The sequence below is a fragment of the Spathaspora passalidarum genome, assembly GCF_000223485.1.
Source record: "Spathaspora passalidarum NRRL Y-27907 unplaced genomic scaffold SPAPAscaffold_7, whole genome shotgun sequence".
Classification (NCBI taxonomy): Eukaryota; Fungi; Ascomycota; class Pichiomycetes; order Serinales; family Debaryomycetaceae; genus Spathaspora; species Spathaspora passalidarum.
In genome coordinates this window covers 333,390-353,937 of record NW_006767431.1, presented here as the reverse complement: position 1 = coordinate 353,937, position 20,548 = coordinate 333,390, and the positions used below count along the sequence as shown (strand labels likewise).

Here is a 20,548-nt window from a genome sequence, read left to right as displayed (position 1 = left end):
GATTCAATCTCATCGGAGATAGGTGCCGTGTTGGCAACCAACACAAGTTGCGGCTTTTGATCACGGAACAAAAATTCGCGCGGAAATGTGAAACGTTGCAAGCGAGATTTCTCTCACGCCATACAATAATAGATACGAACCACATTGTATTGACTACACAAAAAGAAACCAAAATGACAACCGAATATAAGAAAACAACAGGAAGTCCAGCAATTGACCGCTTAGTTGTTGCTTTAAGAAGGCACTTGGAGAGTTTCATGCATCATGCTAATTATCCATATACCCAAAATGACGTAGACGCGTGTATTTCGTTACTAATTGACTATACGATAAAGGTCCGCGAAACCACATCTAGAGACGAGGCAATGGAAATTGTCGAGTCAACAGTATTAAAGTTGAACGACATCAATGAGAATTGTGGCTGTGCTTTAATAGAAACCGCCGAAAGAGAAGAAATCGCTGAAATCATCATTTTAGCAGGTCATGAAATGGGATACAATACCATGAACGAGGATATTACCGAAGAATGGAGAGATTGGTAAAGTGAAAATATAAGCTTTATCAAGAAAAGTTATTTTGGTTCGTGTAGTGCCGGTGATTGCTCCTGAGTCGGCCCGCGCTCTGGACTATTTTCCTGGCTTATACAAACAATCGGCCAGTCAGCAAATTGCAGGCTTTGTGCAGCATTAAACAGATATTTATTCAACTTGTATACCATATTACTATATGCCTTTATATTTCCCTTCTGTTAAGGTCAATTTTACTTCTGACCCACTGCATCGCTGAATAATGGGCTTGAAGCAAAGTCTAGATCGGCGATTTTTATTTCTTCTTCCCCAGTAATTTTTGCGCTGACAGCGGCGGTGCCACTATTATCTGCACTATCATTAGTGGTTTCTTGGGGAAGCTCAGTTAGATTGTCGTTCATTTCATCTACTGTGATGTCAGAATTGTACGAATCGCTCTTTTCTACAATTTCCACCGCCGCCGCCGCTGCTGCCGCCACTTCCACCTCCACCTCCACCGCCTTATCGGCAGTGTCAGTGGTCCCAGTTTTCTTAGCTGATGCGCGAGCAATCTTTACCAACTCTTTAAAATCTTGTTTGTACTCTTGCATCCATTCACTCACCAGGAAATTCTTATCAGTAATTGATCTATTGCTTATTCCTCGTTGGTGGTTTGAAAACAAATCCCCGTTGTAACTGTTAAATTCACGATGGGATAACTCCCATTGGTTCAACTTCTGTCGCAAGACCTTCTCCGATACTGGCCGATTACTATCGAGATTGGAATTATACAATACGAAATATTGATTATATCTTAATTCCAATTGATTTCTATTCCCATGGGTCGGTAAATTTATAGCTGCGAGTTTTTCCTTTAATTTAGGAGTAATTAGTGACAGGAAGTCCAACTTTGGTAAACGTTTCACTTCTGAATTATGTCTGGAAGTTTCCTGGAAATAATAAGCTTCATTACCTAGTTTCTCAGGTGGCGTCAGACTCGACGATGAAGATGAACTGACTAAGCTCCTTGGTTTGAAGAATGACGAGATCGAGTTTCTAGGTTGTTTCTTTTTCGGTTTGGCAGTATATTTCTTCGTTACCTTGCCACTTAAACAATCATCCAAATGGCTGGTCTGTAATATTTCAGCCGACATCTGCATTGAACACACAGGACAACACACTAGATCTTCACTCTGGGGTGACGTTGATCCTGCAGGAGACTCACTTTTCCTACGTTTGCTAGCATCTTTAAGTTGCTCCACTTCCGCTTCACTATCTGAGATTTCAATAACTTCTTCTTGCAACACACGCTTTCTATTAACTTCATTAGTCTTGCTATTGTCAGCTTCTTCACTCTTCTCACCTTTTAGGAATTTCAAAAGAAAAGGTCGTAGCAGGACATAACAAGACACAACTTCTTCCAACAAAACATCACGTTTTAGAGTGCTCTCAAACACTTCGGTCTTACACAACGGGCAACTATTATTAGTGATCAAATACTCTCGGATACATTGCAGACAAAATGTGTGATTGCAGGTGGTTATAACAGGTGCCCGAAAGAATTCCTTACATATATAACATCGTTCAAGATTGTCTAATTCCGACAAGGCTGGGATTTTCGTGGATTTAAAATCAGACGGATCTGTCACGTCTGATACATTAACTTTAAACGAGTTTATACTCATGACTGCCAACCAGCCTTTCTATGTCTATAAGTGTGCTGTGGTTGTCTAGGAAGAGCACTTGATCTTTAACGTGTAGTAACAATTTTCAAAATTTAACGTCGCACGCGTGAAATCTCTGCCCTCTAAAAAAGGCAGCCACTAGATCAACCACCATTGCAAATCTACATAGAATTCGATGTACTTTTGCTTAATTAAAAGAATTATTTAAAAGGTATAAATCTACAACTTTTCATTTGTTTTAAAATGAAACTTCTAAAAGCTTTTTATGCATATCTCAATCACAATTCATCTTTTTCAGGGACTGATTTGTCATCATTTTCTTCGGGAGTGGTATTTGGTCTTGTGCTTTTTGGTCTCTTGCTAAATGATTTCCTCACTCGTGGACCACGAGGAGGGAGTGAAGCAGTTGGGTCTTCCTCAACTGATGCAGTAGACTTTGGAGTATCGGAGCTTTCAATCTTGGAAGAAAGTTGCTCTTTTTGGGCTGGGGGTTTTGATTCAACCACTGGACTTGATTTTGGTTTAGAGCTTTCTGTACTCTTTTGAACAGGCACTGGTACTCCAGTGGACCTTTCAGGTGCTGATTCTTCTTCATCAACTTTGGAAGGGATTGCGGTTTCCACAGATGCTTGTTCCACAGTCAGTTCTGATTTAACGACTGTATCAACGGAACTTGGCTTGGCAGAAGCAGTATCAACTTGAGATTGAACGATAGATTGTGTAGGTTTCGAGGACACAACTGATGAAGCTTCAATACTTTGAGTTGACTCTTGAGACTTTTCTAACAGTTTGACAACGTTAGTTTTAGCAGCCTGTTCTAAAGGAGTTTCAACATTTGATTGGACGTCTGACTTCTCATGAATTTCAGTGATTACTTTAGCTGGTGGGACTCTGGATTCAACAAGAGGTGATTCTTCTTCTTCATGTTCTTGAGTTTCTTCTTCAGCATGGTACTGGTTTTCAGCTGCATGTTCTTCATCTTCAGAGTAATAATCTTGTTCATCTGAAACTTCCTCATATACAGGTGAATGTTCAATCTCCTCGGACGAGTGTTCAATCTTTTGTTCAACAGCAGAAGTAGCTGTCTTTTCTTTTTCGGAGATCACGGGAGATGAGGAGGGTTGCACAGTTTCCTTCGTTTCTGAAGGTGTTGAAGTAGGTGGTACAGTTTCCTTCTTATCTGGAACAGATGATTGGATAGTTTCCTTCGTTTCTGGAACAGATGATTGTACAGTTTCTTTCTTTGCTTGAACAGATGAACTTGGTTCGGTCTCTTTCTCAACAGACGAGCTTGGTTGTTCAGACTTTTCAATAGATGAAATTGGTTGCTCTTTCTGTTCCACAACAGATGAAATTGGCTGCTCTTCCTTTTTAACAGCAGACGAAGTTGGTTGTACAGGCTTTTCAACAGAAGCAGGAGATGATTCGACAATCGATTCAGAAGAAATGCTAGTGTCATTTTCAACAACACTCTTTGGTTCAGCACGGGCTGATGGAGTAACTGCTACAGGTACCGATGATGCAGAAGCAGATTGTATCTTCGAAGATTCTTCAGCCGGCTTAACAGATAATTCAACTGAGGATGACTCAACTGACGACTCAGGTTCTTTTGAAGTGGATGATTCAACACTAGTGGTTGGTTTCACAGTGTCTTGTTCCACAGAAGATGCACTAGATGGTTCTGCCTTAATAATGGAAGTTTCAATATAATTGTCCTTGTCCTTCAAGAAGGTTTCACTATCAAAATCAGGCTGTTTAGTATATTCATCGATATTTTTGGTAACTTCAGTAACCCTATCAATTAATGTGGATTCGGTAGTGGTTCCAGCAACAGTAGTTCCATCATCCCATTCATCCATGGTGAAATACTTGCCGGTTTCTTCATCACCATCGATATTTTCACCTTGCATCTTGCCCTTGATGAAATCTATACCTTTATATCCATAATCCTTCAAATATACAGCAGCACCCATGAATTTCTTTCCATAAACTTGAGCCAAGTCCTTGGTGTTTTCCAAAGTGAAGGATTCCCTGGAATTAAGAATCAATTGGTCAAATTGGACTCGAGTATGAACTCGTTGGAGGAAAATACCAAAGGCAGCAATCAATATGATGCTAACCAAATACTCAAATAAGGTTCCAATAACAGAACTTCCCTTTCCATAATTCTTGGGAATGTTGAAAACATGCAAGAAATTAGCGGCACTACCAGTGGCCAATTTGGTTCCATCGGGGGAGAAACTGACACTGGTGATTGCAAACGGATGCAATTTCTCAAAACGCCCAATCACGTTGAATGTAGATAACCTGAGGATTGATAACGAATAGTCGTTACCAGCAACACCAATCAAGTCTTGTTTATGCGAGATGTCAAGCCCAACAATCATGTTGAATTTGTTTGATACTTTTCTAATCTTGATGATCTTTTGCGATTGGATGTTAAAGTGGACTATGGCGGCTCCTTTACCACCACGGACACCAGCTCCTATCAATACTTCATTTTCATTTATGAATTTCATTTTCGAAAGGATGTATCCTTTTAATTTCTTGTCCAAGCTGGCATTTTTAGTGGTCGAGGAAATCAACTGTCCAGAACTGGTCGATACGGTCTCAATCAGGTTGGAGCTAATATAACACAATACTTTTCCATCGGCAGGACTTAATCCAATATCTTTAATTTCCATATCTCTTTCTGGTTTGTATTTGAATTTCAATTCAAGAGATTCAGGGTTAAATATATAGATTGACGAAGGGGTAGTTGTCGTCAAGAAACATCCAACCAAGTTATCATTAGCCAACTTGACTGCTCGTGGATAGTCATCGGCGTCGCCTGGAAGCTCCAGTTCAAATTGAGCGGCGTCAATGAACTTCATATGCTGGTCCGAATTGACAACATATTTCCGAACATTACAATTAATACCCATCGACCTAATCAATTGTGTACTTTGATTACATCCGAAAATCACATTATACTCCTTGTCACCATTGTCATTGATGACTTTGACGGCGTCGATACACTGAGGCGAGTCTTCGTTTGTTGGTAACGTGATTTCTCTAAATTTCTGCAACCTCATCTTGGGATCTTTGACCTTAAAACTGCACTTGATGGAAGTTATACAGTTAGGAATCCCATTTCTGCCTTCGCCTCCACCACCAATAGCCATTACTGTTATGTTATTGATGAATTTGGCACCGGTTATCGGGTATCCAACATTGATAGTTGCTGATTCTTTAAGTGACATTTTCTTCCACCCACAGTTGTTGTTGTTGTTGTTGTTGTTGTTGTTATAGTTTAGTAATGGATGTCACAATGGCTGAGTTGATATGGTATTATTAAAGGGAGTGTTTGTGTGTCTTTGCTTATCTTGTTGCAACAAAGACCCTGGCGTTGTTTGAATGTTATGGTTGTTGTGCTTTAATTGGCAGCAGCAGGTTGTCCAATACTTGAACACGTCGTTAATTTTTCGCCTGCCAGTTTTTTTCACCTTGAAGCTGCGCCGCACCAACAATGGAGGGGAACGAGCCGTGCGCTACCATGCGCTTAGCCCGGGAATGGTGCAATTGTATTTGCAATCATACAACATCAATCTCATTGTTGAACTAGGGGGTTGTGTAATTATACACACAGGTCTCTTAGATAACACAGGCAAAGTAAAACAGAATTACTGATTTTACTGGTTCTTTCTAGATAGAGCTTTCAATTACAGCTTGGCGTTCTTTCTAGCATTTCATTTCTATTATACAAAACCCTATAAATCAAACACTAACTCTATAAAGCAAACACACTATAAAGCAAACACACTATAAAGCAAACACACTACCAAACTGAAAATGCACCCAAGACTATGCAGATAGCAATTAACTCCATCAACATTCCCATAAAGCAGTAATATTGGAAATGCCCAAAATAGATCATAAATTGATTTGGATGTTCGAAATCGAGACCATTGAAAGCCGAAGCCATAGTGTATGAACATCTAACAATAAGAATAACTAATGCTGCAATTAATATCTTAGCAACAAGATTAAAATCATCACCCAGGGCATGAACAAATACCAAAGTTCCAATCAACAACAAAACACCAACCAAGAACAAGACCGAAGACGCCTTGGTCAATGCTTCAGTTGTGCTTGTGACATCACCACCACTCAATTGCGAGACACCAATAATGTTTAATACAATAGCAGCCAATAACACAACCGACAATATTCTAAAGGGACGGAAATTGACTTTTTCTTTCTTGTTCGAAGAGGTGTTATACTGTCCGATTTCAATATCCTTTTGAGTGTAAGATGGCGGTGGCATATTTTGCTTTTGTTGGTCTAAAAGCATAACTTGAACCAACGATTTAATGGCATTGGTAATAATTGCCAAACTGATAGTATCGAAAATGTAGGTTGGGATAAATAAACTAGTGTTGATCTCATCTTGATTAATTAATACCAAACCAAGAATAGCACCAACAATTTTAAACGTATGGAAAATGGTGATTCCGATACAGAACATTAAGACTCTTCTTAACCCACCGTGCTTTCTATATTGGAACACAGTGATGGTAATAAAAGCACCAAAAGTGATCAAGAAAATCACCAATTGGACTATGGTGACAATTTTCCATTGGTTGAATTGAGGTAAAGCTAACATCTCTAAAGGCAATTACTGTATTAGTATAAAGTAATAATGATAGAAAAAGATATGAGATTATGGAATCTGTGAAATCACCTTCTTTTTATATGAATTCTTAGCCGATGTCAGGTTTGAAGGGTGATGGTTATTTGATGTACAAGGGTAAAGCAAAAACTTATAAAAATATTTTTTTGCACCTTTTCTATTTCTTTTTTTTTATTTTTATTTTTTTGCCCTTTTCAGAAGCGCTTACATAAGCGCAAAATAAAAACTACATAGTTAAGGCAGTTTTGCTTATGTAAGCGCCAAACCGGTTTTATGCCACAAATCCTATCAGATTAAAAAATAACCCGTTTTCTATGACGACAAGGCTGAAAATATTATGCACCGTAACTGCAGACTTGGACCTTAGTTTTAAAGTTTTATCCCCTCCTTTACTTGTTAGCTACTATCAACGTCAGTATTTTTCTAATTTCATAACTTATAATCAGTGTGTTTCCAAACAAGATTCGGCTAAGCCCCAATTGTGGTTTCATTTAGCAATCAATTGTCTATTTTCACCTCAAAAAGAAAAGGGTATTGAGAGGGATACATGCCTCATTGGGTACCTGACCATTGCCATTGTATAGATTAATACATCTGATTGATCAGGTTTAATATTAGGTTTGCGTTCTAGAGAAGGTACAACGCTTTCACAGTTGCAAAGTTAAATAGAAGTAATTATATTTGCAAGATTTACCAGGATATCTTGGTTGAAATTGCAATATACGCTGCGCTAGACTAATATTCGTCTCTACGACGCGCGGATCTTCCAATTAGTTACATAAATAATTCCAAAGCCAGGGCAAAGCCAGCTTTTAAACAAAAATTGAAATGTAGGCTTAGAAAGATCTCAAAGGGGGATAAATGAAACAGAACCAAGTTGTCCGACAAATGGTTCAGAACCATGGTTGTCACAAAAATTGAGGTACCACCACCACCAGTCACGCATGGAAGAGTGAAGCCGTGAATTCGTAAAACCACCAAAGCAAGAACTCGGTTGGAGTGCACTGCCTCTCCTTCTCCGACTCATCCGCGCCAAATACGAGATTTTAACATATTAGCTGCATGCGAGAGAGGCGAAGTCTTGGCACGGGTGTGTACTATTTTATGTTTAAAAGTTCGTAATACTTTTGTGGTATTATTTTTTTTTAAAAAAAATACTTGCTAAGAGCCAGTCACGTACATAATTATTAACTTTTATAGAAATATCCGGAATATAAAGGTAAATAGTTTTACAAACAGGATAACTTTGATACTTGAACGTGTTACAAATCCGTTACTTGTTTTATGGAGCTATGTAGTTGTTTGACTAGGACATTTCCGATATCAAAAGTGCAATATATATATATATTTTTTGCAGCATCCTATTTTCTGCTAACGGAGGATTGCAGCAATCAGTGTTCCTCAAATCTTTTTTATCTTATAGATTCTAAAGATATATATAAAGATACTCCATCAGTTTAAACTTCTTCTTTCTCCCAGCAAGTAGCGTTGCTTGCAATTCGAATACAACGCCACACAGCGATATGTCACAATACGTCAAAATCGTAATCTCAAAATTTTGGTGACGAAAAAAAAAAAGCAGATCTAAATCTACCGACTGACTCATTCGGCATCTAAGATCACAATGGATAACAAATCGTTACTTTCTATCCTGTCTCATGTAGTGCATGGGTATGTAGGAAATAGAGTCATGGTATTCCCTCTCCAATATGCCGGGTGGGATGTAGACGCTTTGAATACCACCAACTATTCCAATCATCCGGGATATGGTTCATTTACTGGATCACCTACAACACCGGATCTGTTAGTGGAAATCATAGAGGGACTTAAAAAGATCCACGATTTCCGAACTTATGACATTATATTGACTGGATATGCCACTACTGCTGACGTTTTACAAGCTATCAAGGATGAACTTATCAAGGTTTTTCAGAAAGTTGGCACAGGTAAGAGACCAAGATGGATCGTTGATCCCATTCTTGGAGATAATGGAAGATTATATGTTCTGGAGAAGGTGATTCCCGTATACAAAGACATATTTTCCACCGGATATGTGTCATTAATTACTCCAAACCAGTTTGAATTTGAAACATTAACGGGCGTTAAACTTGAAAGTTGGCAAGACGTAAAAGAGGCAATAAATGAATTTGATCAAACATACAAGATCGAAAATATTGTGATTTCATCAGTTAGTATAGATGGTCAACTTTACTGTGTGGGGTATACTTCTAGTACTAAGAAATTGTTTCTGATTCCTATACGCGAAATTCCCTGTAACTTCAACGGATGTGGTGATTTGTTCACCGCATTGCTCAGCAACGCATTTTACAACAACAACTTTGCAATAACTCCCGAGTTGATCTCGGATGTAGTTACCAAATTACACAAGATTCTCGAATTTAGTTATGAAGATGAATGCAAAAAGCAAAATCATACTAGTACAGACGAACCTATCAAATTAGTGAGAGATATTAGAGTTATTGGTGCTAAAGAATTCTTAGTTAGGGATTATACCCACGAATTATTACACGAAGTTGTGTACTTATAGACCAGCATATAGACAATATAAATTTCCCCCATAGTTTTTATCTCCGAGAAGCAGGACAAGATTTTGTTGCTCCCCAACAAAATTTGCATGATTTTCTTTTTTTTTTTTTTTTTTTTTTGAGTTGCATTTATCCGCCACCTCCTCCCGTTAGATAAGAAAACCAACCACCACCACAACAACAACTTGAAACGTTAGCACATACACACACACAAACACACACACACGTATTTATAGCTAATAACATACACAGTCTATGCCGCTTGAGAAATCACACACCATGGAGCATAAGGCCAACCCCAAGGGTCCCAAGAAGAAACGGACGCATATCTACTCCCACGTTGTTCCGTTGATCGTAATGTTCCTACTATTGTTGTTCACCGCCACTTCAAACTGGTCCAAGATAAACCAAAAGTACTCCCAGTTATATGCGTCATTTGGCAACGATGTTTCTACAAAGGAGTTTGACATGTCTGGTACTTTAGAACTCAAGCATATCTTCCATCACAGCACTGGGCCATCCAAGAAACCAAGCCGCCGGTTAGACATAACCCAGGAGTATTTGGCCAAGCATGCATCTTACTTCACTTCGCTCACTCAGCAGCTTGCACAACCAGAGAATATACAAGTAAATGTCAAGTCCGACGATTTGGAAGAGGTTTATAATCAAATGGACTGGCCCAAGGTTCATCGCGGTAAGAATCCATTCACTATCCAACTTCCCGTAAAGAAATCACACAGTGTTTCAACAAGATTAAAGGAGAGATCCACTCCAAACTTTATTGAATCATATCTCTCTTATGCCACTAGTATCAAAGGTGATGCGAGTATGCTTAACAAGATAAACTTGGAATGGGTAGATGAAGAAATCAAAGTACCTAACATTACAGATAAAAACACGATTGTGACCCTTGCCACCATATCTTCAAACGCATATGTCAAATTCCCATTGGATGACGAAGACAAGAACAAGACAGATTGGATCGATATTGGTGGTTGGGAACCCGATCAGAAAAATGACGGAATAAATTTCGGATGGGAAGAAACTGGATTAAGAGGTCATGTGTTTGTAAGCACCGACAATAAAACCGTGGTTATAGGAATCAAAGGAACTTCAGGTGCAGGGTTACCTGGAGGCGGAAGTGACGAAACTGGTGGCAATGATAAGACCAATGACAATTTATTATTCTCCTGTTGTTGTGCAAGAATAGGATATATGTGGACCACTGTTTGTGATTGTTACGAAGACACGTATACTTGTAATCAAGATTGTCTTGAAAAGGAATTGTTGAAGGAAGATCGATACTACCAAGCAGTTTTACAACTTTATCGTAACATCACCGAACTTTACCCTCCTGAAAAGCATGATATTTGGGTAACTGGCCATTCTCTTGGTGGCGCACTTGCATCGTTATTGGGAAGGACTTTTGGATTGCCAGTAGTTGCATTCGAAGCTCCAGGAGAAATGTTAGCCAGCTCAAGATTGCATTTACCTTCACCACCAGGAATCCCTCATTTTATGGAAAATATTTGGCATATTGGAAACACGGCTGATCCTATCTACATGGGTGTTTGCAATGGGGTATCCAGCACCTGTAATGTTGCCGGGTATGCCATGGAAACCGCTTGCCATACCGGATATCAATGTGTCTATGACGTGGTATCTGATTTAGGGTGGAGAGTTAACTTGTTGAACCATCGTATCCATACTGTGATTGACGATGTTATTCTTGCCTACAATGATACCGCTAAGTGCATTGAACAACCACCATGTCGTGACTGTTTCAATTGGAGGTTTGTGACACATGATCAAGATGAAGATGATCCACCAGAATTGCCAAACCCTTTGAAGCCGCGTCCTACCAAGGGAAAGGGAAATACCATGATAACATCAACCACAAGCGCCCCTACCAACACCAATTCAGGCTCACCGGGAACAACAAACACAGAATCTAACAGCCAGCCAACATCAGGAGAGCCCACGGATACCCCGGAAAAGTGTTTGAAGAGAACATGGTATGGATGGTGTGTCAAATGGGGACATGAAGGTGATGAAGACGATGAGGACAATGACAAATAATGTTTACAATTGGGAAATACATAGTATGAAACTAGGTTATTTATTTATGTTTATATAGGAATAAAAGGATTAGAATAAGGTCAAGTGTAGTATGGGTGACATCAATGCGTTGAGCCACAAATTGTGCAGAGAATATGCGTTCGTATTTTCAATTATAGACAAGCTAAATTCAAAGAGAATAAAAGTAGTGTTTGCAACCATGTTTCATATCTCATGTGTCATGTCTGTTCCAGGCTTACAATTTGAAACTGCAAGGGACGAGATACTTGCTATATTTAGAGGCATTAGCTGCAGGGACGCAGACAACGATACTGTTGGCAGATCAATAAGTTTTGCACCCCCCCTTCGGAATATCTCTGCAAAATAAGTTGATTAATTTTTGAAAAAAAAAAATGTCACTAAAATCGATAAATTAAATGATCAAAAGATTTTTTAATGTTGTTGCGTTGACATTTTCCCGTGGAAAATAAGTAGATGTTCGAAAAGAAAGAGGATCTGGTGAACAATACAACGGTAATTCCAATATCCTCGGCGAACATCCCCGTTTGATTTTTGTGTCTGTACAGCCACTGTAATCCTCACTCAGCCCCAACTCAAAAAACCCTGAACAGAATTGCCCTACCAACCAAAAAAATTTTTTTTTCCTCCTAATTCAATGCGGCTGTGCCGAAAACAAAAGTAATCATGCCCGAATTGAATTTGTTGTCACTTTGTCCTAAATAGGCAAGTCTGCCTGCAGGAATGACCACAAACAGATTAACAAAGATGACATCAAGTACAATACAGCCCGAGTATAATTTGCACATGGACTAGATTATAGTACTTTATTACGCATGACAAGTTTCAATTGCGAAAGATTGTTACTGTTTTTTTTAGTCTTGACTGCCAATTTCATGATGGATGACCAAAATGACCAGGCTGTCCAAATTTGGTTAAGTAATTGGCAATAAAAAAACGTAACCCAAGAAATATAGTTACAGATGTTTCTCTTTTATAGGTTATGAGAGTGACATACGGAGTTCACGGCATGTCCCAAAAGAGAGCAACCGTGCACGAATTCATCTCTAAACACAGCCGTTTCAATTGGAGGATTAAAAAAATCCATGTCGCAAGTAGCAATATTAAAGTTGTAAAAATAAAAGCCCGCCTAAAATTGGATGATCGAAGAAATTTCAAGTTTTTGTTTGTTCTTTTTTGCCAGACAGACAGAAAAAAAAAATAAACAAAGGAACATAGTTTAAAAAGTCTCATCCATCCCCCTTTTTGTTAATTTCAATTTCAATTCTTCTTTTGGACTTCTTTCTGGTTTACTTCTGGTTGTTAATATCTTAATTAGTATTATCATATTGCATACTTGAATTGCATTTACAATTATTACAACTACTACGTCAATATAAATAGTCTGAATATTCAATGAGAGTTATTCACACATTTTTAAACCAATTCTTTTTAGTTGGTGCTACATTATTATTGGTGTTAACCGTAATCTCCGGAACCACCAACAACAGCTCATTAAGAAACTTTTACTGGTTACGAGCTGATGTTGCCGGTATACAAAATGCTCCAGCAGACACCAGTGTGTGGACCTTTTGGGGGGTTTGTGACAAGAGCAACTTCACCAACTGTATCTTAGGCCCTGCCTTCCCAATTTCCCCAACCGATAACTTTGGTACCACTGAAAACATTCCAACCGATTTCATTGACAACAGAAACACCTACTTTTATTTGAGTAGATTTGCGTTTGCATTTGCCATTATTGCTCTTGCGTTCACTGGTTTAGCCGTGATTGTTGAATTCTTGGCTTACTGTTTTGAATTGATTGACAGAGTTGTCATTTTCTTGATCACTTTTGGTGTTTTCTTCATGGCTGGTTTCGCCTCTATGCAAACTGCCGTTGTTGTCTTAGCTAGAAATGCCTTTAGAAACGGAGGCAGAACTTCCAATGTCAATGCTACCTTGTTGGGTGTTACTTGGGCTGCATTTGCTTGTTTAGTTATCTGTTGGTTCTTGACCTTTGCAGCTAACATCGCTCAATCATACAGAAAACACATAGACAGAGTCCATGAACGAGAAGCCGCACAAGCTCCAATTGCTGACGACTCTTCTTTTACCAGAGCTGCCCCACCAGATGAACCAAAGGATACTGAAGATCACACTGGTGGTATCAGATTCTTTAAGATCAAGAGAAACCAAAAGGTTTCTGATGAAGAATCTGTATAGTCATACCTTGTAAAGCTCTTCCCAATGTGTTTTATTTTGTTTTTTTTTTTAAAAAAAGAACAACAGCAAAAGAAATTTCGAACTTCGTTTACGTTTTGACCTTTTTAGTTTCGTTATCCATTCATACAAGAGAAGCTTTCAAATTAATGTCAATACCCATCCATCATATCAAACACCCCATCTCTTTTCTATTTTGTTTATTTTATTTTATTTTATTTTATATAAATGTGTATTAACAGTTAATCTATGTATGTAATTGTGTAATTTTCCCCACTGGAACAATTAATTATTAGCATGTATGTACACCTGCTTATGTAGCTAGCTTGATGAGGCGCCCCCCCTTTTAGTTGCAAGGGCCAGTAGTTGACAGCCAAAAAAAAAAAAATAATTTGGATTTGTTTGCATATGTGTGTGCTCCTTAAAAAAAGGGGGTACGGAAGGTAATGGAGCTAACTGGAGTAAACAGAGGGGTATCCATTGACACAGCTCAACCGAGGTTCTCTCTAGACAAGATGTCTCTGCCTGACAGAAGTGTACTCGCAGAGCTACCAACTACTAACGGTCTAATTTCAAGTTTAGAGCCTCTTCTCGTCATCGCCGCAATGTAAATAAAGTAAACAAAGGCTTTCTCGGGGAAGCAAACTAAGCAAACTTACGAAGTCCAAGAAGAAAATAGAATTAGGCTATTATTCGTAATAGCAAGATTAGCATGAGCTAAAGTAACATACTGCACCTCTTCGGATCGCTGCATATCCGGTTGCAAAAAGGACATTCCTGTGATTTATTTAGCACAAGTATAAAAATAGAAACAGCATCTAGTTACCGGAAAAACGTTCCCGAGTGAATTTAAGGTTTTAAAACTGGCAAGTCGAGAAAAAAAAAAAGAAACCCAAAATAGCCGAGAAACTCATGACGTCACCACAGTAAAAAAAAAGAAACCCGAATCAACTGATGGCTTCCCCACGATTCGAACAGCAATCTTCCACGGGTTATAGAACCAGTATCATTCATGTAATTTATAAAGGACACTAAAGATTAGTCCATTATTTTTCTAGTGGAACGCCTTTTCCTATCTGGGAAACGAGCAGGATAGACCTGAAATTTGACAATTAGGTGGAATGGGATCGAAGTGAATAATTGTTTGACTCAGTTAAACTCCAACCTTTCAAGTGTTTGTGACAGGTTAGGATTTTCCGAATAATGTTTATTTTTACATTTATATAAACAAATGACTTCTTGTTAGAAGGTATGACCCCAGATGGAACGGGTATTGAGCCCTCATTGGGTAATGCAATGGAAAAGTACCCTCGAAAAAAATAACCCACCATGCGTTAAAAATATCCACAAAACATTTTGCATAGCTTCTATATGGGGTGACAATTGTAAAACAAAATGTTTGAGGTGTTAAATTAGATGGTGATTGGTAGTATTCAAATACATACACCTAATGAATGCCAAGGTTAGGTATTCATGCGTCAATCGCGCCCAAGGAAATCCTGACAGGATGTAGTTTGGTACGGTTTAAAGGCATAATTAGAAACTCAAGAACATTCAAAAAGGTGTACCCAAGCTTTTTCTGGACCTGAAACGGTCATTGTAAATTTTTCCTGGGTATTGTTGTAAAGAGCCACAAAAGAAGTCTTGCGTGGTTAGCGAGATACATAGCCCAGACAACTCCAATTGATTTTAGGTTTTATTTTCTAACTATATGTATCTGGCGCCATTTATGATCTCCGCACTTTGTACTAGACCTTCTTTGTATTTGCTTCTAGGGTTTGCAGTGGTAAATTATGTAATATTGGAAACTACGGAAATAACCCCTAAATTGGGATAATAGTTGCATTTAAGCATGATGCAAAATTTAGGAGTTGTAAAGAGTACTCGGTGTTTATACCTCGTGTAAGATCTAGAGGTATCGCGGTAACTATCCTACTTAATAGAAATACTAAACAAATGTTAGACAAGAAACGTTGATCTAACATTCTCGGATTTATTCGAGTCAAGCAATTTCTTTTTTATGTTTATTTTTATTTGCAATTGCAAATATCTGTATGGGTCAACCAGGATGGCACTGTAAAAAATATCACTATTTATCCGATCCAATAAAAATAAAACCTTACACTATCATTTCAATGACTGACCAAACAGAATTCTTCCTACTAAAACTGAAAAAAAAATAAAATAAGAAAAAACCATGACGTTTTCTTTCGATCAAGGGTAATTTAAAACGAATTACGAGCAGGAGAAAAACAAAAAAAAAAGAGAGACAACTTCGGTGTTAGAGCATCATGAGCCAACCAAATCGAAATTAATACATGATACAAAAAAACGCCCACTTTTTTTTAGACATTGGGTGATTATCGTTATCAACTGCAAGTATGCAAAGAAATATTAGTTTACCACCGTAAAATAATACACTTTCTTCTATTGAAAAGAAAGTGGAATTTAGAGTTATTTTTTGCTTTTGCTTTTTCTTTTATCCACACACTTCCCACGCAGTCCGTTATTATTTTTGTATTTTATTTTTATTTTTATTTGTATTATTATTATTTTTTTTTTTCAATTAGGTTTCGCATACTTAATCTATTGAGATTCCACCCACCCGTTTTCCCACCCCCATCCCGCTACTAGAAAAGGGGATCATCATTCTTTATCATAGATCAGATAAAATTCCAGAATTCTTTATAAATTTCAGAAAAACATTCCTTAGTTTTACTCCACGAGCTATTTTAACTTAATCATACCAAGTTGAACCAAAAAAAGTTAAAATACCGCACTACAAAGGTCATCCAGTTAGACTTATAGATTATAGCAACCTATTGAACTTTGTTCGCTAGTTTTTTTTTATCACCATTTTACAACCAAACACTTTAGATAGATCATATAGCATATACACACACAAGTTACAATGCCATTGACCAGGTCATCACTGCAAACAAACACCCACCACCATCATCGTCACATCAAGAACATTTTCAAAAGGGAAAAGTCCCCCGATGACACCCCATCTTCAAACAGTTCATCCACAGTGGGACTTTCCAAATTGTTTCACCACACTAAGGAAGCAGAAAATGACCATCCTGAGTTGAAACCACCAAGTCGTGTTCCTTCTGCATTTGCAATTAGACGCCATAACACTAACCCGGGGAGATTACGAAGCAATTCAGAAAAGATACCGACCCATTCGGAATCATCATCGCCAGTACAACAGCAACATGCAGGCCAAGGCCATCCTCCTTTCCACCAGCCAAAGAAACTTACCAAGGCAGAAACGTTTGCTCATTTACAGCAATTGAACACCAAGAATGCTCACCAGCAACAACTTAGAAGCAGTCGCTTGCCCTCCAACCACAACAATATCGCCACTCCAACCTCAGCTGAAAAGATTGTTTATAATCCTTATGGGTTAAATAAGAATCCTTCCCAAGAAGGGCCAAAAAACACCAGTTTTTACCTTTCTGGGGTTGCTGATGGCGAGCGTGTTGTCGCCAACCCAGTAGCTGATCCCAATGACTACTTGCCAGAAGATTTGAAACAAGCTAGTGTAAACTTGCTCGAAGACTATGAAATTGATGTAGGTACGAAAAAGTTGGGTGCAGGTGGTTCCTCCGATGTGCGCATTATCAATTCTGTCCATAATAAAAAGATTGTGTTTGCGTTAAAGAAATTCACATTATTATCCAAAGAAACCGACGAAGAATTCTACAAGCGTGTTCTGAAGGAATACGTGATTCATAAAAAGGCAGCCATATCCAGACATGTGGTTGACACCACTGCTATTGTCAGAATCCACAGTCAGACCAACTTGACTAGAGGTTGGGGTATGGTTTTGGAATTCTGTGGCGGGGGTGATTTGTTTTCGTTGATTGTTAAACCAGGTTGGAAACGGGCTCCCTTGAATGAAAAATTCTGTTTATTTAAGCAAATTGCATATGGGATCAAGTTTCTTCATGATAATGATATTGTTCATCGTGATATCAAACCAGAAAATGTTTTGCTTGATGCCAATGGATTGGCTAAATTGTGTGATTTTGGGGTTAGTGAATATGGTCATGAAATCCCCGGTGACTTAACATCACCTGCTAAATTATCCTGTTCTTATGTTGGTTCTCCCCCTTACTCCCCACCGGAAGTTATGCTTTTAAAGGAAAAATCTCATACCGAGGTCAAAAATTTCGCTTATGATCCATTCAAAATGGATCATTGGGGATTAGGAATGATGCTTTTCTGCTTAGTTTACTGCGGGGTTCCTTTCCAACATGCTAGTCCTAATGATCATGCATTCCGTGATTATAAGTTTAGCCACAAGCGATTTTGTTCTGATCATCAAGCATTTAGAAATAATGTCGGGTATACTAAAGGTCCTGGAAGTGAATTCAAATTGGCGGCTAAATTCGAAAGTACTGGTGCTTCAAGAGTAGCTTGGAAGTTGTGCGATCCATCTCCCGAATCAAGATACAACCTCGATATGTTGTTTAATGATCCTTGGTTCCAATCTTTGGAGATGTGTATTTATGAACATCCAGACCAAGAAGTCAATCCCTTTGTTTTACCAGGAACCGGAGAAAACATGCCTGGATCAGGACAATCCAACTTTCCTTACTCATCCGCTGGCTCGGTTGCTGGATCTGCAGCACCATCACGTAGGGCTACATTCAATAGAAACCCCCGTTTGGAAGAAGAGAGTGTTATTGCTACCGGAGAATTGCCTGCTAATTCATCACTTAGAAGTATGTTAGATCTTGGCGATGTCACCAAGAAAATCAATGAAATTAAGGTTACACAACGCGGATCCAACGCTGCTACTCCTATGTCACCACAAACACCATCACATGCTTCTGATTTTACTCCTGGATCAACACCAGATATAAACGGGGGTGTTCGTCGAGTCAAGTCTATGTTGGATGTTGGTAAAAGTGAGAACACTGGTTCGACAGTTACACCTATGCCGGTTACACCCCCCTCTCCAATCGAAGAAAACTTGGAATCCACTGGTGACAATTTGCCAGCTGTAACTGAGACTGAAGACGAGCATGTACCTTTAGTTCAAGAGATGACCAAGATACCGGAAAATGTACAAGCTGAGGAAGAAGCCGAAGAAGCAATCAAGGAAGAGAAGATAAAAGAACGCCCACTGCAGGAGTCTGAAAGCAGCGGTATTGGAGAACAAGAGTCTATCTTCCCCTTACCATTGCCTAGAAATGACACCAAGATCAAACGGGACCATTCTTCATCGTCACTTCAGTATGATACTTCATTTGATCATGATATATCACTTCAGTATGATTCTACTTTGCAGTCAGATTTACAGACATCTCTTCGCAAGGATACTTCCATGACTGAAAATATTTCAAGTCAAGAGAAGGAAATGAAGCAACTTCAAGTGGAGCAATCTAGTAGTCAAGAGAAGGAACTTTCCGATAGTGAAAAAGCAGATGCACGCTCCCTTGCAGAGTTGAAGCCCAAGTTGTTAAAGAGTATCCCCGACTTGCAATTAGATAAAGACGGTACATGCGATCTTGGTTATAAGATAAAGAAGCATAACCATACTGGTGTTAGTGGCGCTGAAATCAGTGGTGCTGTTCGGAGAAGGTGATACGATTTTTTTTTCTTCTTTAGTTATTGCTTTTGTTTATAGGGTTTGTATTTATTTGATAAATGATACGTTTACATAGATAGAGTATCAGATTTATACAACACCCGTTATGTAATACTAGTGTCAAGATTTAGACGTAAATGTACATTTATTTTTTTTGATTATGTGTAAAGCTATGAACCCAGATTGAATGAAATAGAAAACAATTTATATAAATATTAAAATGTGATAGTTGTTTTATAAATTATTCAACGTTAAATTTAAGCTTGTAAAGAAACTCTACCCTTTGGATTAGTAACCTTGACACCAATCTTCTTAGCCTTGGCAACAATTTCAACTCTGTTCTTAGCAGAAATGTTGTGGGCAATTTCAGCAGCATAAGTCTTAGTGTGCAATAACAAGACATCTAAGTCCTTGACGTTCTTGACTAAGAAGACCTTGTGACCAGATGGGGTCATGTGCTTGGTCTTGGTGTTAGAACCGTAACCAATGTTTGGTTGAGGAATGGTACCTCTGAATCTTCTTCTGACACAAGAGTCAATACCCTTTTGCTTTCTCCAGTTTTCAGCAACTCTGTGGTATCTGTCAGAGTGGTGTCTCTTGAACTTCTTGGTGTATTTCTTGACAATCTTTGGGTGTGGTAAAGAAGCAGCCACTAGAAAAACTATGTTAGTAAAATGGTTTTACAAATCAATAAAAAAGAAAAAAAACAAGATTATTGGTAGTTTGGATAATCGTTCTCTTTGAAGGCGACTTTGCAAAGTAGGATGATTTTTGAGCATTATGTATGGTGCTGGTTGTTGATCAATGAGAGACCATTGCTAGGAAACTTCTTGATGCTCTGATAGTGTACAGAACTATCTCATCACTTTCGTTTCTGAAACTATTTGATCTTTTCCTTTACTTGCATTATATCGTCTGAAGTGCAGTTGCTAATGCTGATATTGTAGTTGACTCTCATCCCTTGCTTCATTGATCTTGAATACTAAATGTCCGCTGACGACGACGACGACATCTGAACTTCGGCAGTTATTGATATCCATGTCATTCAAACGATGATCCTCTTAATGTTCCATATCTATCGACTATCTCTTCATCTTGTTATATCTTTATCACACTTGAACATACTTTTGAATCTTGGTGTTTACTAGAAAAGACCTAACAGTAAAATTCTAAATTTTTTTTAAAAGTGAGTTTCACTGCTAACAAAAAATTTTTCACAGTAATTTTGGTGAGTGCAGAAG

At 38.4% G+C, this 20,548-nt stretch overlaps 9 protein-coding genes across 9 annotated transcripts; 5 read left to right on the top strand and 4 right to left on the bottom strand. All coding sequences in view use genetic code 12, as the record gives it.

The window, feature by feature from the left end:
• Positions 1 to 117: 117 nt before the first annotated feature.
• On the bottom strand, positions 118 to 2,258 carry RAD18 (E3 ubiquitin-protein ligase; the record flags this gene model as incomplete). The annotated part of the gene is made up of 1 exon (XM_007377304.1): positions 118 to 2,258. One exon carries the CDS (start codon positions 1,664 to 1,666, stop codon positions 761 to 763), a length of 906 nt encoding a protein of 301 aa, XP_007377366.1.
• Positions 174 to 542, top strand: SPAPADRAFT_52485 (uncharacterized protein; the record flags this gene model as incomplete). The annotated part of the gene is made up of 1 exon (XM_007377305.1): positions 174 to 542. The coding sequence occupies one exon, from the start codon at positions 174 to 176 to the stop codon at positions 540 to 542; it is 369 nt and encodes a 122-aa protein (XP_007377367.1).
• Positions 2,259 to 4,269: 2,011 nt separating the features above from the next.
• SEC12 (Sec12p) lies at positions 4,270 to 5,433 on the bottom strand (the record flags this gene model as incomplete). The annotated part of the gene is made up of 1 exon (XM_007377303.1): positions 4,270 to 5,433. A coding segment is annotated over one exon (1,164 nt), but the record flags the coding sequence as incomplete, so codon positions are not given.
• A 478-nt stretch (positions 5,434 to 5,911) lies between these two features.
• Positions 5,912 to 6,874, bottom strand: SPAPADRAFT_63243 (uncharacterized protein; the record flags this gene model as incomplete). Its single annotated transcript, XM_007377302.1, has 1 exon — positions 5,912 to 6,874. The coding sequence occupies one exon, from the start codon at positions 6,834 to 6,836 to the stop codon at positions 6,009 to 6,011; it is 828 nt and encodes a 275-aa protein (XP_007377364.1).
• Positions 6,875 to 8,474: 1,600 nt separating this feature from the next.
• On the top strand, positions 8,475 to 9,443 carry SPAPADRAFT_63241 (putative pyridoxal kinase; the record flags this gene model as incomplete). Its single annotated transcript, XM_007377301.1, has 1 exon — positions 8,475 to 9,443. The coding sequence occupies one exon, from the start codon at positions 8,488 to 8,490 to the stop codon at positions 9,409 to 9,411; it is 924 nt and encodes a 307-aa protein (XP_007377363.1).
• A 434-nt stretch (positions 9,444 to 9,877) lies between these two features.
• ATG15 (triglyceride lipase) lies at positions 9,878 to 11,488 on the top strand (the record flags this gene model as incomplete). Its single annotated transcript, XM_007377300.1, has 1 exon — positions 9,878 to 11,488. One exon carries the CDS (start codon positions 9,878 to 9,880, stop codon positions 11,486 to 11,488), a length of 1,611 nt encoding a protein of 536 aa, XP_007377362.1.
• Positions 11,489 to 12,901: 1,413 nt separating this feature from the next.
• On the top strand, positions 12,902 to 14,402 carry SUR7 (Sur7p; the record flags this gene model as incomplete). Its single annotated transcript, XM_007377299.1, has 2 exons — positions 12,902 to 13,740; positions 13,762 to 14,402. One exon carries the CDS (start codon positions 12,902 to 12,904, stop codon positions 13,706 to 13,708), a length of 807 nt encoding a protein of 268 aa, XP_007377361.1.
• Positions 14,403 to 16,258: 1,856 nt separating this feature from the next.
• On the top strand, positions 16,259 to 20,450 carry PTK2 (protein kinase; the record flags this gene model as incomplete). The annotated part of the gene is made up of 2 exons (XM_007377297.1): positions 16,259 to 19,961; positions 20,433 to 20,450. The coding sequence occupies one exon, from the start codon at positions 16,617 to 16,619 to the stop codon at positions 19,302 to 19,304; it is 2,688 nt and encodes an 895-aa protein (XP_007377359.1).
• RPL32 (60S ribosomal protein eL32) lies at positions 19,565 to 20,086 on the bottom strand (the record flags this gene model as incomplete). Its single annotated transcript, XM_007377298.1, has 2 exons — positions 19,565 to 19,959; positions 20,059 to 20,086. 2 exons carry the CDS (start codon positions 20,084 to 20,086, stop codon positions 19,565 to 19,567), a joined length of 423 nt encoding a protein of 140 aa, XP_007377360.1.
• Positions 20,451 to 20,548: the final 98 nt, after the last annotated feature.